The following is an 18,539-nucleotide window of genomic DNA, read 5'->3' as shown; positions in this document are numbered from 1 at the left end:
ATATAAATTGGCTTAAGCCTTATAATTCCCCAAAAGTGACAATCATTCCAAAAACGAGAAGAAGTACATCTTATCATCATTATGGCAATCATACCAAAGCCATTATTTAGCATTTGACTAAGATTCAACCAAGTCGTACTTAATATTGTATATTAATTATATTATATATTAATTCCCCAAAATATCATCATATATGGCCGCTTTCTTTCTATATTGAAGAAGTAAAAAATGTGGTTTTGAATTCTAGTGAGGTGCTTTCACTAAGCTTTCCCTTATTGTTGAAAGGATGAATAAAATTAACTTGTTTCTCACTGATTGGAACAGGAATATAAAATTATGCCAGCAACTCTAACCAATTATAACATTTTCTCTTTAGAAACTTAAGGGGCTACAAGTCTTTGTCTCTTTCGGACTACATCCAAATGGATAAATTTATAACCGGCTGCGGTGAAAAAACTGATACTTATAAACAGACACTTACGATGTCAGGAAAAAACATCCTTCATTGCATTTTCTAACTGCTGCCTGAGCGGAAGGTTTTTTCACAAATTCAACAATACCTTCTCCAGTACTAAATCCTCTCTCATTGACAAATACAACAGCTCGTTCAATCTGAAAAGAAAGAATTACAAGGTGATGGCTTTATATGAAATATGATTTTTTTTTTATAAACAGTGATTTATTTTATACATATAATGAAAATATATAAAAAAAATTATTTCGAATTGTATCTTCAAAAAATATTCCCCAACACTAATAGCCAAGAATAACGAAAATAATTAGTATTGAATGGTGCATCATGATCAAAATCTGCAATAGAATTGTCTGTCTTTTTTATTCCAGAGGTTTAGCAGCTACCACCTGCACTAAAGAAGAAGGACCCCCCCCCCCAAAAAAAAAAAAATCTTAAGGACCTGATTCTGAGAAAATGAAAAACTGTGACAAAGAATTGAAATTTTTTACTTTGACCCTCTTATTTAAAACAATAACACAGCACTCTCAGAAAAATGCGAATTAAGTCCCCTCCTTTAAAGGTCCGTCTCAAGTATAATTGCCGTGCCAGCAACATTAACAAACTAAAGAAAGAAGTAGTTGTATGGGGTCTCCCTGTTATGTCTCACGCCCACGGAAAAATCTTTGTCTCTACTATATCTAACCTTTCATCATTTCTTTAAATCGTGCAAGTAATGTCTATGGTTTGGTATCTGAGGTACTCAAATGCTCTCCACTTAATTGTTCATTTTTATTTATTTTATAATTCACGTATTGTGTTAATATTGCTACGAGAGCCTGAACTTGCTATTCTGACTGTGAATCAATATCTCTACTATACTTAACCATGTCATCTCTTAACTAAAAGCCGGTTTTTTTACCCTGTGAGAAAAACTCACTAAAATGGGAGGGTTGTTACCCTTTCTTTTCCAACTCGGCTAGGCAAGGGGCAGATGCACAAAGGGGGTATTCTGCGACAAATTCTATAGAAGAAAATTGGTAGCAACTTTGACAAGTTGGCATACTTTTCATTATTAATTTTTCAAACTTAAAAGTTTTTCTAATGAAAGTGAGCAAAGTAACATATATTAAATAAACCAGCTCAGATAAACCGACTGACTACTTACTTACTGACTTACTTAAGTCCAATACATCCTCATGGGACGTCTTGGGGCCACTCCTTCCAGAATCTGATGAGCTAGGGCTCGATATGCTGTTCTGTGAAGTGCAGTTCGGGATAGTTGGGCAATGTATTGTCGGTCAAAGTTTTCGATCCACCTTTTGCGTGGTCCTCCCCGTGGTCGATGTCCTTCATCTTGTCCCTTCAAGCACGATCTTGGGCAAGCGTTCGGAATTCATTCGCTTTATATTGCCGAACCATTGCAGCTGCTGTTTTCGGACTTTGTTCAGGATAGTGTCTTGCGACTTCAGCCTTCTTCGTTTGTGACATGGTCAGTATATCTGATTTTGGATATCCGGCGCAGACATCTCATTTCGAACGCAAGGAGGTTGCACTCGTTTTCAGCTTTTAATGTCCATGTTTCACACCCATACAGAGCAATGGGTGTGATCAGACTGTTGAATAGATGCACTTTTGGATGGTTCGAAAGGTGGCTAGATTTCCAGATCTTTGATAGTCATTTGAAGCTAGAGTTGGCAAGACCGAGGCGGCATTTAATATCGACAGTGTGGCAGTTGTCAGCCGTCAAAAAACTGCCGAGGTAAAGGAATTTATCGACTGTTTCCACTTGTTCACAGTCTATTACTATCGAGGGGGGTTTGTTGTCTCCTGTCGTGATGTGACCATGATTTTGGTCTTGTTTGCACTAATCTACATACCAAACGGCTCCGTTGCTTGGGAGATGTCAGTCAGCCTGTCTCTGTAGTTCTTGGGCGGTAGTGGACATCAGGTCGATATCATCCGCATATGCTAGTTTGTCAACTAGGATATTCTGGCTCCATATTTGACGGGTATCAGGGAGAGGATGACATGCAGAAACAGGTTAAACAAGTGCGGCCAGAGGATGCATCCTTGCAGGACTCCGGAAGTTGTTGGGAATCCACCAGAGAGCCCACCAGTGGTCAGTATGACATTTGAATTTGCTTTACATGTCCCCAGTGATTCTGACTATTTCATCTGGGACCCTGTAGTGCCTTAGAATATGCCACAAGCCTTTCCTCCATATTAGGTCAAAGGCCTGTTGGAAGTCAATAAAGAGCTGAAAGAGGTCTCTTTTAAACTCGATGAACCGTGCCATCAGCTGACGCACAGTAAAGATTTGGTCAATAGTTAATCGTCCCGATCGAAAGCCAGCTTGATACTCGCTAAGAACAGAGGCGGTGATTGCTAGAATTCTGCAGAGCAGAATCTTGGTCATGATTCTGGTTTGGTGGCTTGTGAGGCTGATGGGCCGGTAGTTGTCACATGGGCCGTTTCTTTCTTCGAGTCTTTTTTGTGTATTGGGACTATTGCTGCCTTGCACCAGTGCTGCTGGACGTGTCCAGTAGACCAGGTGGCTGATACAAGACTGTGGTATAGGTAACCGACTGACTGTATTTCCCTATATTTGTAAAAAATTTAAAAAAAAAAACTAGCACTACTGAGAACAAAAATTAATATTTGACTTTTGAAGAGTAGAAAACAAGACATTCAGATTTTCTTTTTTTTCATTTGAACAATAAAGTATTTTAGGATGTTTCAATGCAGTTTGAATTTCGTAATTTGGAACAACTGCAGATTATTATTTTGCAGACAAATCTGAACAGGTCCAGGTAATGTTTGGTTTATAGATCAACCTCGGGAATTTGAATCATAGCTTTTCCATACTATAAGCCGAAATAAAATGATCCCTGGAGCTTATATAGTAGTTAATTAATTCTTGATTTTGAATAATGCTACAGCGCATTGTTTAAGTCTATTAATAATATGGCAGTTGAGACCAATAAATAGTCTTATAAATCAATCTATCATTCTTGTATGTCATTAATGTGCAACCTACATGTAAATGTCAGTTGCTATCTGGTTTCAAACGAGGTTAGATCACTCAGTTTTAGAAAGTATAGCACATACCTGTGCAAAAACTGGTCTTGTTAAATTTTGATCTTTTTGCCACTAGAATTTACCGAGATGCCACAAATGTTCTTGCCCTAGATTGAAGGTCAGAAAGGACCAAGGTATTTGCCGTACCTTAATACGGTGACGTCAGTCAGGGAGGGCAGGGGCCATATGCCCCCCTAGATGTGGAAAAGGGTGTTTTTTGGTATTTTAACTGAAAATACATACGACTTCCATCTTTCATTTGCGAAATGTATTTTATCTCCTCTCCCCTACATTTTCGTGAATTGACACCAATGCCCCAATGGCTGCTAAGCTTATTGCACGTTTTTGCAAGCGTATCTAAAACTTGGGAGTTATCCTGTTGAGATCCTTTTTTCCTCATACATGTTTCAATTAAGCTTTCATTAGAGTAACAGCACAGTTCGTGTGAGGGCACCTTTTACCAGTGTCAAATCAAATCATTTTAGAGATAAATTAGCAGTTAATGTGAACAGCAAGTCAATTCAAGATCAGTGTATTATTTTCATTATTTAAATAAGGGATTTCAACAGCAGTAGCCGAAGTCTGTTTATTTTTATTATAACTTATCGTCAGTTCAAACGTAGTTGTGCCAGTGAGGACTCTCAGAATCCGTTGAATTCTACAAGTATTCCCGAACTTCTGTCCCTTGCATCACCTTGGCAACTTGTCAGAACATTTTAGAAAAATACTCCAAGTGGTTCACGAAAACGGAAGAAAACTCGATAAATGGATGATAACCTGAAAGTTTGACGAACGTGCTAACAAATTGAAGAAGGGGCAATTAAAACGGTGTTTTCTAGTTGCTAGCTCAGATACTAGAATCGAATATTCAGTCAATGAGAACACATCCTTGAACTAACAACTTTTGATTCTCAAAGATGAAGCCTACATAGCATTGGAAGTGTTGGATAGGATTCCTAAAATGAAAATTGAACAGAGTTGAAAAGACATAATGAATTGGAACAGAGCCTGGGAGGAAAAAAAATACAGTTGCTACTTTGTTCGAAAACAATGTTAAAGTTGGTCAGGAGCAAACTACAGTACCGCAGCTTAAATAATCCAAGGTAAGAAAATCCTTAAATTCTTAAAATTCCTTTAGTTTCTTCTTTTAAAGTGGAGGATGCAGATAAAAAAGAAAAAATACGAAAATGGCCCATTGCAGTATGTAAGGAAATTGAGGAGTGAAATGAGAGTAAATCTATTGGTCCATTCAGATGGGTCTCCAAGACCAAGGGGTCTCTATGTTGTTCCCAAATTGTTTGCAATTTAGATACCTTTACGGATCAACAGCTTGACATTTCGAGGATGACGCAAGTGTCAAACTTTATATACCAGTTGATAGCCAAGGCCATAGCAGGCATACTCAAAGAGAACGGTTTGGACCGTTGAATTAAGTGTTTTGTCAGTAAACAATTAGAAGTTAATCTACTTAAATTGCTGATAATCTTTCTCTATTGGTGTTAGGTAAGAGCATTCGATACTTCATGTTTTATGAGGTCTTTTACAATACTCCCCAACAAAGGCATCCTCAGAAACTTAGCAGGAGACGAGAATGAAGGTTTACAACATAAGAGTTTCAGCGAAAGGCACGTTGTGTACCCAAATTAGAAAATGTGGTGTTCCCACTACTCGAGATCGTATTCAATAAGCATGAAGTGGAGGCAGTATATTAAATTACGATTTTGCTTTATAATCTTTGGTCTAAGACTAATTGGAGTAATTTGAGTAGCTTAAAATCTAGTAACTTTTCATAAAGTAAAGTACTTGTCATGCTTACTGAAGTTCAAATTATAATGCAGAACCTTAATTAACAAGTATAAACGCTGGAAATCAGACAGCACACTATAATTAGAAAAGAAACAAGATACTGAACTTACTTCGCCAAAGACTGAAAAAGCTCTTTCCAGAAGTTCATTTGTTACATAATTTGACAGATTCTTCACTTTTATTGCAGCCTGATGGGGAGCCAGTCTAATTCTTAAGGATTTCCCTTTTCTCATTTGCCCATCAAGCTCCAGCTTTGCTCTCTCCGCATTTGCTCGGTAGTCCTGTAATGCAAAGATTAAATGAAATGTTTAGGGACAACAGGGAATTGAGCCACAGCTTATTACTTTACTGAAGTGATTTCGTTTTCAAGTCTAATTACTCTTATTACTAAGTTAATATTATCCTCAATTTCTCCTAATATTGTGATATCTAATATTAATTCATGATTTACTAATAGTATGTTGGAAGAAAATCCTCCAGAGCCATTACTGGCGCATAGGACGTTGAACGAATGTTAAAGTTGCTGGGTCTTTTTTTTACAGGAACTAGAAACAAGCCAGTGGCTCAACCTTGCTGCAGTGAGGATCAATCACTGGGCCATCTATTGTCAAGCAAAGCTTCAATCCAATGTGCTACCACATGGTAGGGGAGGTCACTGACATATTTAAGTTATCCCACTTGCCAGGGCCAAAACGAAAGAAAGATTAAGATGCCTGGGGTCCCATGTTACAAATAAAGAATGACAGACTGTACATGTTGGGCATATATCTGAACCAAATGAAAAGCAGGCAATCCCCAAACTGGGTAAAAAGGTCATAAGAGGGTATGTGAATGAAATAGGAACTTCTTGGGGGGGGGAGGGGGGATGCTGAAGAGGGAAGTTTTTAATAGATTGGAGTGGAGGAGAAACATACACGTCTGTATTGACCTCAGGCGGTTTGGTGCTGCACCCAACCCAAGGTAAATATTTCTCCCCCTGAATCCACCACAAAGACGGAAAAATTACAAAAATCACATACATCACACTCGGATGAGCTTCAACACAGTTTAGTGAGTCTCCCAACTCAAATAATGAATTGCATGTTTACTTGTGCTTTTAGAAAGTAAAAAAAAAAAATTAGATACTTAAAACAGCAATGGATCAGGCAAAGCCAGTAACAAGGGGAAGCCTTTGAAGCCTGTAAAACTTGATGGAGTAAGATATTGTGTCATTATAAAATCGGAAATATAAAAAATAATCTCAATTATAAGAAGTGTAAAGTTAAGAAGATGTACAGCATATGGCAAATGTACAATGTAGAATATTTCTAGAATTAAATACTTTCAAGCTTTTTTGCAGTCTATGAGAAATCACTTGTTTGGGCAGGTATAATAGAATTAGTTTTTCTACGTGATTAAAAAAAAAGAGAACATCCAATCCATCTTCTTCTGATTGGTGATTTTTAAGACAATCCACCAATATTAACCTTTTTTCGCCAACTAAGTACAATGCATTGAAGAGAACAGTTATTAGATTTTTTTCATCATTTTTTTTTTCGTGAATAAACTTACACATGAACTTTGTTAAGTTTACATAGCAAAAATATGAATTGTCTGCCAATTGCCTGGCAACTACATATGTACTTGGAATTCTTCTTGTAAATCATTTGGCCAGCACACTTCATAAACACCAAAGCATTTTGGATGAAGGCTAATGGCAGGTACAAGCTAATACATTTTAAAAGGTCCAAAGATGGTCCTTTGACTACTTCTTGAAATTGTGTTTTTTCTTTTCATAACTATTCCTATTTTAGGTGAGCTCAAAACTGTATTTTATTTGTCATTTTAATATGGCGACTATTTTATAGCTGTTTCCCAATTTATAAGTATTAACATATTTGCTGCATCTCATCCTCACACAAGAAGTTTACAGACAGTTGATCAAGGAGCCAAATGGACTTGAATTTTAGTTATCTTATAAGAATATATCCTATAAAATTACTTGTTACTCCTCAAGTAGGGGATGTGATTAAGATTATACTGTAAGATCCCTTTTTATGTTCTTGGCAAATTTGCACAAGAAAGAAGGCACAAGGGACCCTATATTTAACACAACTGAAAAAGAAAGAATCTAATTTATTGAATTTTCCTGCTCAAATTGGCAAGCAGTCAAGAGCATATTAGATTGTTTTAATAGAGGGGGAGGGGGGAGAATTAACAACAAATCCTTCAATTTTAAACATAAAAAACATAGCAATGGTACACATTCATTCTCTCCATTGATAAAAATGCTAAAAATTAGCCAAGGTTTGCTTTCCTCCCATAAGTTTAACTTGTTTCTCTAATTATATTATATTTATTGATTATAACAGTAATTTGACAGGTGATGTGCTTGCATCAGACAGGGGTTTCATAGCAAATTTCATTAGATTGAGCATGCTTTTCAGTTGGCCCAATTTATTTTAACATAACTTGTTTGGTTTTGGGTATATAGAAAATTCGATTTTCCAGAATGTGTTAAATCTAAAAAAAAAAATCAAATGTGTTTAGCTAATTTGATACAACCACAAAAATAAAAATCGATTGAGTCAATTTAGGACTCTTAGACAGATAAAACTATGATAAAAGCCTCAATTTTTTAAGCATAGATAATATACAAAAGTGTAAGACAGATAAAATGGGAAAAAAAGAAGTTTGGCTTGAGAGCAATAAACAAAATCACAGCCATGGTCATAGATTATAATTAAAATTATCACTCAGCCATCATGAAATCTAAAAAAGATATAGCTACAAAAGAAAAATTGTCTAAGAAAAAAAAAATCATGTTTTTAATCAGAAAATTTTCCTTTTTCAAAGAAATATCTTCTTACTAAACAAGCAACAAGATAGTAAAGTTAAAAATTTGACAAGTAAATGAAAAATAAATTAATTGAATGTGTTAGTAACATCATATCCTCTTAGAAAATTTTAACCATAAAAGTAGATATGGAAAAAATCTTATTTTAGCCTAAATATGAAAAGTGTACTTACAAAACGAATGAATCCAAAAAATTTCTCTTTATTCAAAAACATTTCAGAAAATTCTCCATATTTTCCAAATAGTTCTTTTATTTCCTCTTCTGAGACATCAGAGGTTAGACCTCCAATATATAGACGATTCCTTCCACCAAACTTTTTTTCTTCAGTTTTATCTCTAGGAGGTAGATCAATTGTTGGACCTTGCATCATCTGAAGCTGATGATTAATTCTATCCTAAAACAAGTGACAAATAGTAAGCAACTATCTGGTATGACCAGGGAGGAGAGAATCATTGTTGGAAAAGTGACCAATGATATTTGAAAAAAGCACAAAGTAAGGAATTAAATGGTACTACTTTAGAAGTGGTCAACCACTAAACATTTACCATGTTATGTGAAAATATGACAAACATTGGAGACATAAAAATCTGATTAATAGAAACATCTTCCTTAAATAATCTTAAATTCCCTTTTGCAGGCATAGAACTGATAGAAGGATAGCTCCTTGTGGAGTACCTGCCAGTATTAACTTCAAAGTTTGGTTGAGGACTCTAGGTCAAGCCAGTAAGATGCTGAATGTTATAGCCCAAAGCCAGAACGTTATGATTATAGACCTAAGTTTTCTTACAGTTCAGTATATAGGCTAGCAGATAGATATATGTTAGTTTTTCTCATGGCAGCAAAAACTATACTTGGGAAGAGCCAATTAGGGAATTATATTGTAAACACAAGATTTATGTTGAAAACCTAAGTTCACAGCACCTAGATAAAATAGGAAGATTATTACATCTTCCCTCTTTCCCTGTTGCAGCAAATATATAAAATATATAAGGAAATGATGACCACTTAATAAACTGTCACTTAAGATAGGTACTCTGTTTGTCATATACACTTTATATTGACCAGTGTATATACATTCATACAGTACTATCATTCCCTGTCTCAACCATTATACAAAACCTGACCAAGATGCATGTGCTCCACAGAACATAAACATTTATTTTTTATTTTATTCAATAAAGGAGGAAGTCATAGGCTTGTCGCAAAAAACATTAGCATCATTAGATTTTTTCACAGGTAGACAAGTCAGATTTCTCTTGAATGTGAAACTTGGCTTCACCTTTGTAACACTAAGTTTTAAAGAATCTAATTTTAAATTAATTTATTCCAAAAAATATATAAAAAATCGGCAATTAGAAATGTAATATTATTATTAGATGTTTTTAGAAATTAGAAGTAGGTTTCAAAGTCTCAAGTTGGTTTCAAATGCATTTTGAGAAAGTTTTTGCCAAAATACGTGTTCCAGGGTAATATACACTGAATTGTTGATGGATGAGGATATCAGCATATCTTTTATATGTGCCAAGCCTATAGTAGCCAAATATTACTGAGTTGTGATTATACTGAATATAATTTATATACAATGATACTGAGGCAATACTTAATAATTTGTTACTTAAAGTAAGTAAACTGTTTTGTCACATTCAAATTATATTGAGGTAATATATTTCTACCTAATTGCAATGCCTTTTCTTTTGAATTACAGATCCAACTGCTTAAATGGGCATACAACTCTTCCAGACAAGTGTGGCATATTTACTATAACTGTCTGCACTATCGGGACTTCTGTAAAGTACATGATTGAAATTTGGTTCTCTGCAGGGATAATTCCCATTTGTAAGGGGACAATGGTGAATGTGTTGCTGCAGCATGTGGGTCACACCAATTTTTTGACAAGTAATTTTTTAACATGTTTCTAAAGAGTTCAAAAACTTCAGAATAGAGCTGTAAAATTATTATCGCAATTTGATGGTTCTGATGAGCTTCCTGCTCATTAACATTTTAAAAAGAATAATTTAATGGATGCATCACAAATTCAAGATTACCAAGTCGCAATTTTCTCATATAAATATTTGAATCAGCTGCTCACCCCTGCTTTTGAAAATCTTTTTACTTTTAATAGAGACCGTCATGATCATAATACAAGAAAAGCTGATAACTTAACTCATGAGTTTAGGAGCACCACTTGGGCATCTTTTGTGATTCACCATTATGCTCCCCATGTTTGGAATATATTGCCCAAACGTGTGGAAAATGCGCCTAGTCTTCTGGCTTTCAAGTCATGGGCAATGAAGTTTCTTTTATCTCATGAGTGAATTTGATGTCGATCCCACTCCAGGTTGTCATTCTATTTAAGGTATTTCCCCAGTTTTTTTTCTATCCACTTCTTGTCTTTTCCACTTTCTCTCTTTTTTCATTTATTCCTTCATCAGATGAGTTTCTTGTGTGTTGAGTAGCTTGGTATGAATGTTGTTTTAATTAGCTGAGAGTGATAACCTTGCTTGCCCTTTCAAGCTTATTGTTTTTCTTGGCAGGCAAAAGGCAAATAGTGTTTGTTTTCTTTTTTAATAAATGAATCTCTCTCAGGAACATGTAACATGATCTGCTCCCACTGCAATGGAAGTCCAGATGAATACTGATTTGCAGAAGAGGACTTGGACTCAAATTTTGTGTAAGAGATGAAGGAAAACTCTGGGGTGCCTGTCACTAAAGGGGCAACTTTATTGAAACTAGTTGAAAGGCTAACATACCATAGATATACAGATCCTATGTTTGTCTGGATTTTCTTGACCACTTATAGAAGTTTCTGCTCTCCAGAGGTAAAAAAGCAGTTATGAAGGTTAAGGATTTTTCTTTTTAGAAGGATTTGTTTTGTTTTTGACTATAAAAAAGAAGTTTGCTGGGTGGATAAGTCTCTATGAATCTATAGTGAGAATTCAATGGTATTTGTATTCAAAATTCTTGAAACCAATCTTCCTTTGGTGTTTATTTGTTACATATTAGGATAGTTACTCATGCTCATCCTCAATTGCTTCTTTTTGTATTTCATGAATGTGAAAAAATAAAAGAGGAAACTTATAGATTAAAAATTCCAAAGTTACATTAAATATTATGAAGCTTTATTGTGACTGGAAAAAAATTGGCATGGGGTTTGTTTGCAAAACTTGACATTGGCATGTTGTTTTGTAATTTTGTAATTGTGTAGTTTGTAAAGAGCAATATGATTGAACAACCAAAAACCAAAATGGTCAATCAAATTTTTGCAAGGATCCTTTCAAATGTGCCTCTGTACTTGTCAGCTATAGAATAGAGAATCTAGGGTAAATATTTATAGTAAGTGGCCACTTCTGAAGGAAGCATGCTAAATAAATAAGAGTAGTATTAGATTCTTTTATTTTATTTCTATTCCAAATATCATTGCTTTTCTGAAAATGCCACCACCCCCTCTCTGATAGTCCCAGATGTAGCTCTTATAATATATTTTTCTGTGAACTGAATCTTGTGATACATCATAAATTCTTTATTCAAACAGATTTCACTCAAGTTACAATAAAATGTGTCAAAATATTGTTTGAATGATTTAATAAGTATATGTAACACAATAGAATTATAGCTCTGCAGAAGGAAAAACTAAAACAAAAACCCCATCCCCCAATGCTCCTACATAAATCCTAAGGCTATATGCAAAACAAACAATTAACAGCAATAAATTTCTAACTATAGTCCCTGTTATATTTTCATCTTTGCTATTAAATTATATTTTGCCAATACAATTTCATTTTGAGATAATATGAAACTTTGCTATCAGATATGAGAAAAAATCACTTTACTTACAACACAGAATTACTGTGTTAGATAAACTTACCAAATTCTTTGTCAACCATCAAAAGAGCACTATTTTTGAAACATTTGTGAAGATATATTTCAGATTGATAATTAAAGAATTTCAACCTTCAGGGCCCCTTTAAGGGCTCAAAATGCAATAAGCCCCAGAAGCAATTATTGAATTATGAAACAGCATAAAAAAGGCATCAAATGAAATTTTCACTTTTGTCTTAGTTAAATTATAGTGCCATCTTGAAATTTACCATTCTGACTATAGCAGTAAGTGTGAAATTTACTCCCCCCTAATTTACAAAAATATACCCTGAATTGATAGGCATAAATAATTTCTTAGACCACACTGCTTTTTGATTTACAAAAAATTAAGCAAGATTTGTATTTCAAGATATATTATTTTTTTAAAGAACATTTTTTTCCCCCATTGAGAAAGGCTCCTGGATGTGGGGCTGAAATATTTGGAGTGTTTTTTATTAAGTGTTTATTTTGTTGTTATTTATTCACTGCTTTAATAAAATTAAAACCTATTTTTCTTGCTAAATTTTTTGTGAATTGGTAGGCTATATATAGGGGTAGGGATAAAGTTTATTTCCGACCCAAATGCATGTTAAATTTGGATTCAGGGTGCAATTCTGAGTATAAATTTAAGTTTATGGTAAAATTCTACTTAAGCTACTTTTAGCTATCTTGGAAAGAGGTCAGGCTAGGAAAATGAAACTTTCAGGGATGGGTCTACAGACTAAAGTGTGTCTTAGAAAGGTATTTTGAAGTACCTACTTCCCCTCCTCTCTCTAGAGGGCCCTGCCCTTTAATGACCTTTTGTTATTCATATTATTGACTTATGAATGAAGTAAACATTCCACTCAATGCCTTATTTATGCTCTTTCCAAATATAATAATCATTTTTGTCAAAAATGAATTTTATCTCCACCCCTATATATACAAATTCAGGGTATATATTTGCACATTTGAGGGGGGTGAGTTTAAACTTACCTCTCATTTACATAAGAGATAAAATTTACCCCCACTCCCCTAATGTGCAAATATATACCCTGAATTGGTATATATAGGGGTGGGGGTAAAATTCATCTCCAACAAAAATGATTATTATATTTGGAAAGAGCATAAAAAAAGGCATTGAGTGGTATGTTTACTTTATTTGTAAGTCAATAATATGAATAACAAAAGATTTACCTTGTTTTCAAAATCACAACTTTGCTCAGTCCCAATTTATAAAGTTTTATAGATATGCAACTTCATTCCTAAATTTTGAAAAAAAACATTGTTATGTCATAAAATTCTACTCAAATAACAGGAATTGCATTTACAGAATTAAGGACAGAGGAAAAAAATTAATAGCCTAACTTTTAATTCACCTGACTAAACAACTTAGTAAATTTTTTGCAGATCATGTTATTGATTTACAAATAAAGTAAACAAACCACTTGATGCCTTTTTTATGCTCTTTCCAAATGTAATAATCATTTTTGCCAGAAATGATTTTTTGCCCCACACCCCTGTATATACCAATTCAGGGTATATATTTGCACATTAGGGGGTGGGGGAAAGTTTAAACTTACCTCTCATTTACATCAGAAATAAAATTTACCCCACCCTCCTAATGTGCAAATATATACCCTGAAAGGTAAATATCTACCAAATCATATTATTGAGTTAGGAATAAAGTGAATACACTATTTGATGCCTTTTTTATGCTGATTATGAATATAATAGCCTAATTATTTCTATTGGAAATGAATTTCAGCCTCCCCCCATATATATGCCAATTCATGGTATATATTTCTACATTAGGGGGGGGAGGGGGCAAATTTTGTTTCTGATGTAAATGGGAGGCAAGTTTAAACTTTACCCCACCCCCCCCCCCTAATGTAGAAATATAAACCCTGAATTGGCAGATATAGGGGGGGGGGCTGAAATCCATTTATGATAGAAATTATTATTATATTTGTAAGAAGCATAAAAAAGGCATTGAGTGGTGTATTCACTTTATTCCTAACTCAATAATATGATTTAGGGTAAATTTCTACAAAATCATATTATTGACTTACACATAAAGTGAATATACCACTCAATGCCTTTTTTATGGATTATGAATATAATAATCATTTCTATCAGAAATGAATTTCAGCCCCCCCCCTCTATATATGCCAATTCAGGGTATATATTTCACATTAAAGGGGGGGCAAATTTTTTTTCTGATGTAAATGAGAGGTAAGTTTAAACTTTACCCCCACCCCCTAGTGTAGAAATATATACCCTGAATTGATATATTTAGGGGGGGGGGGTGAAATTCATTTTCGATAGAGATTATTATTATGTTTGTAATAAGCATAAAAAAAGCCGGTAAAATTCTACTTTAGCTACTTTTGACTATCTCGGAAAGGGGTTAGGTTAGGAAAATGAAACATTCGGGGATGGGTCTACAGGCTAAAGCATGTCCTGGGAAGGTATTTGAAGTACCTACCTCCACTCCTTCTCCCTCTTGAGGGCTCTGACCTTTGATGACCTTTGAAAATCTTTGAGTTATAGAAGTGAAATCATGCAAAATAGATCTTCTACTTAAATTGAGTATAACAAAATTGTTTTCAGCTTCACAACTTTGCTCAATCCTAATTTATAAGGTTTCAAAGATATACAAATACATTTCCTAAATTTTGGGAATAAACATTGATATGGCACAAAAATTCTGCTCAAATAAATGAAATTGCATTTTCAGAGCTAAAGCCAGAGAAAAAAAGACTGATAGCTGAAAATTAAGGTAAAATGTTGTTTTGTCAAAATTTCAATGGGTATAGACCTGTCATGTAGGCAAATTTCAGGACCCTCTAGAGGGAGACGGAGTGGAGGTAGGTACTTCAAAATGCCTTCCCGGGACATACTTTAGCCTGTAGACCCATCCCTGAAAGTTTCATTTTCCTAACCTAACCCCATTCCAAGATAGCCAAAAGTAGCTAAAGTAGAATTTTACCAAAAGGCCTTGAATGGTGTATTCACTTTATTTCTAACTCAATAATATGATTTGGTAGAAATTTACCTGATTTGGTATATATTTACCCAAATATATACCCTGAATTGGTGTAACTAGGGGTGGGGGCTAAAATTCATTTCCAACCAAAATGATTATTATATTTGGAAAAGAGCATAAAAAAAGGCATTGAGTGGTATGTTTACTTTATTCATAAGTCAATAATATGATCTGCATTAAATTTACCAACAACTTCCTATGATAGACCTAAACATTAACCTAAAATATATAATTTTTCCCATTTTAATAGGCCTTGAATGGTGTATTCACTTTATTCCTAACTCAATAATATGATTTGGTAGAAATTTACGTGATTTGGTATATATTTACCCAAATATATACCCTGAATTGATGTAACTAGGGATGGGGGCTAAAATTCATTTCCAACCAAAATGATTATTATATTTGGAAAAGAGCATAAAAAAAGGCATCGAGTGGTATGTTTACTTTATTCATAAGTCAATAATATGATCTGCATTAAATTTACCAACAACTTCCTATGATAGACCTAGACATTAACCTAAAATATATAATTTTACCCATAATAAAATATCCATCCAGAATTAGGTAAACTACTGAAATTTAGACTACAGGGAATTCCATCCTTGGCTACAATAAGACCTAACAGCAAAAAAAAACAAGCCAAAAGTCAATCAATGTCATAAAAATTTAAAGTAAAAAGCTTACGTCATCTCTTTCCATCTTCGAAGCTCCCCCTCGAGATTGACCACCATAGCCACCATAGCTAGGTGTTTGATCTGAATCTCCATGCTGCCCACCGTGGCCATGACCCCCTCTGCCTCTTCCTCCCCTTCCTCGAGATCCACCTCTAGAGCCTCCACGACCCCGACCATTTTGAACTGGACTTATTTGATCATCTACAGCAGTTTTGACTGGGGGATTTTCCATCTTAACACTCATTCTAGTTAAAGACACACTTTTCCTTAGAAAATTCAAAATGGAGTAACGGTTCTGGAAACTTTGGTTCTTTTCTTTGACAAAAAGGAACGATCGATTTTAATAGAGAGCGCAGATACATAAAGAAAGGTAGCGCTAATAATACTGGGCTCACAAGATCCTACATTTTGTAATGTTATTTTGAATAACGTTTCCCAAAGAAAAGCAAACAACTATATCAAACTTTAAAACCTAGTATGAGAAGAAATAAAGCACTTAATAAAAATAATCATCAATTAATAAATAAATTTAAGATGAATAGAAACTAAAACTAAACGATACTATGAAATGTAAAAATAACATATGCTTTTGCCGGTGAATGGATGTCTCCTGCAACCAACTAAAATCAAATTAGATTTGAATTTGACAATAAAGCCAGAAGTAACTAAGATAAAAGTGGTGCTGCCGTCCCCTAAAGCTTTTAGAGCTCAGAACGAAATGTGTGCTATATTTATTTATCAATTCCAAAATACGGTAAGCTTTACCAAGCTTGTCGAAATAAGCATCCCAATAATTTAAGACAACGCTAAAACACACTCTATGACAACGTAATACATGAAGCTCAATGAAAACTACACACTATGAAAACGTACAGGTCACAAAAATAACAAATAAAAAAAAATTGTCAAAATGGGTTATGATAAGACCAAATATGGACATCTGTAGAGGCTAAACTACTTTGGAAGACTGGGTCGTATTGCAACTGTTTCCGATGGAAGTGCATTCCAAGTCTTCCGCACTCGGCTACATAAAAAGTTTTGGCCCAATTTTTTCAATGTGGAATGTATTTATTATGTTAGCTCTGTCTTAAATCCTTATGAAAAAATATTTGTTCTCCGAGAAGTATGTTTGTTTATCTGCTACAAAATCAGCACAACAATAATATGATATAAATAATTGTGATTCACAAATAAGAGCGGTGCTACCTGACTTCATTCTATAGACCTCTAGAAGACCAGATTATTATTTTTATTTGTATTTTATTAAAAACGATATGTATTTTGAACAGCCTAGTTTAGGCTTGTCGAAAAAGATCGAAGTTTTTTTTTACCGAATCAGTCAAGGCTACTAAAGCACATGAAGAAAAAGGACTGGATGTTTAACATATGGTGATTTTAACTATTGAGAGCCTCAGAAGTTTTATTTTCAACTTTATGATTATAGAACAGAAAACATTTAATATATTTTGTTTTCAGTGAAGCACAAGTAACACTCAGGCTTGTAATAAGTTGAGGGGGATAGTTTTCTGTTTGTAGAAATTTTATTCGTTTAAGTTCTACTTGATAAATTTCCTTTTGCTTTGAAACTCCTTTGTTTATTGATAGTTGTCTTTATTATCCTTCAGTTTGATGTCAGTATTAATTTTCAGTTTCAGTTCCTTTTTGGTTTCATTCGTTGATTCATAGTTTCTTGTGTTAGGTCTAAACTAAAATTCTAATAATGAACATTAAAAAAGTTAAAAATTGTAGCACCTTACAGAATAGAATGCACAACATTCCTTGCATTTCTGGGAAGTTCTATATTGGCCAAACTCATGAACAATTTTCGGAACGCTCTATTGAGCATTAAAATTACATGGATAAGGCTCGGAGCTTTCAAAAGCTTCGTTTTCTGCTTCGGCAGAGCATACCTTTTATCATCTTTGCCATTTTTTACGGTAATTGGAAAGCAGTAGCTATATCTATTTAAGGTTTTACACAATAAGCTAGAGAAGCAGTAGTAGTAAATAAAAAACATAAATACGCTGATTTGTCAATTAACAGACACAGGGAAATTTGAATATTGATACAATTTATAATATTATTTTAAAAACTGACTTGTGGTCAAAAATTGTAACTCAGTATTATAAAATCACCATGAAATTAAATGAAATATAAAACGAAAGCATTATTGTAGGATTATTTCTTAAACGAATACTCAAGCCCAAGTTCATTTTTATTCTTTTATTGCAAACTGCTTCTGTCTAGTCGCAAAAGCACTTTATTCAGGTGTATTATTCTCAACTTCCTTGGTTTAGTAAAAAAAAGTAGCTGTTTCCTACTGTTGAATTGATGATTTCTTTCTATTCTTATCTAATTTTAAAGTTTTTTCAGGTTGTTTTACTATAAAATTATAACTGAATGGAAAGGGATATTGTAGCTCACTTGAATTAAACATAAGCGCAATTTTGATCTTCTTTGAGACTGGAGACTGAAGCGGTACTGATCCACTTTGAGTAGACACCCTCGATCACATAGACAGTTTAATGGACAAATTCATTAAAAGTTTCCTTTTTTTTGTTATATGTCTTCTTATAATTGTTTGTTTAAGTAAATGTATTATGTTTTGCGCTAATGTTTTGCTGTGAAAAAAGGTAGTAGTGTTTTTTGTAAGAAAAAACACACACTTTACGACTCAATGCATTGAGATTTGTTTCTTTAACTGTTTGTTTTATTAGGGATCCCTTGATTTTGAATTTTAATTGAAGTTTAAACATTGCCTAAAATTCTGAAGCAGAACAGAGTGAAGAAGTTTAAATTTT

General features: G+C 34.0%; 1 protein-coding gene across 4 annotated transcripts in view; it reads right to left on the bottom strand.

The window, feature by feature from the left end:
- Positions 1-16,030, bottom strand: part of LOC148956345 (hrp65 protein-like) — a 171,266-nt gene extending 155,236 nt beyond the window's left edge. For all 4 annotated transcript variants that reach the window (XM_089105892.1, XM_089105969.1, XM_089106028.1 and 1 more), the window contains exons 1-4: positions 15,749-16,030; positions 8,348-8,569; positions 5,449-5,619; positions 482-612 (exon numbers count right to left, since the gene is read on the bottom strand). In XM_089105892.1, coding sequence (XP_088962018.1) covers positions 482-612; positions 5,449-5,619; positions 8,348-8,569; positions 15,749-15,982 — 758 coding nt within the window. In that variant the 5' untranslated portion in view covers positions 15,983-16,030. The remainder of the gene's footprint in view (positions 1-481; positions 613-5,448; positions 5,620-8,347; positions 8,570-15,748) is intronic.
- Between the last annotated feature and the right edge of the window lie 2,509 nt (positions 16,031-18,539).

Source organism: Artemia sp. Qi Xiang Cuo, chromosome 1, assembly GCF_049724085.1.
Source record: "Artemia sp. Qi Xiang Cuo chromosome 1, ASM4972408v1, whole genome shotgun sequence".
Taxonomy (NCBI): domain Eukaryota; kingdom Metazoa; phylum Arthropoda; class Branchiopoda; order Anostraca; family Artemiidae; genus Artemia; species Artemia sp. Qi Xiang Cuo.
Note: the sequence above shows the minus strand (reverse complement) of the source record. Positions and strands in the feature narration are given on the sequence as shown.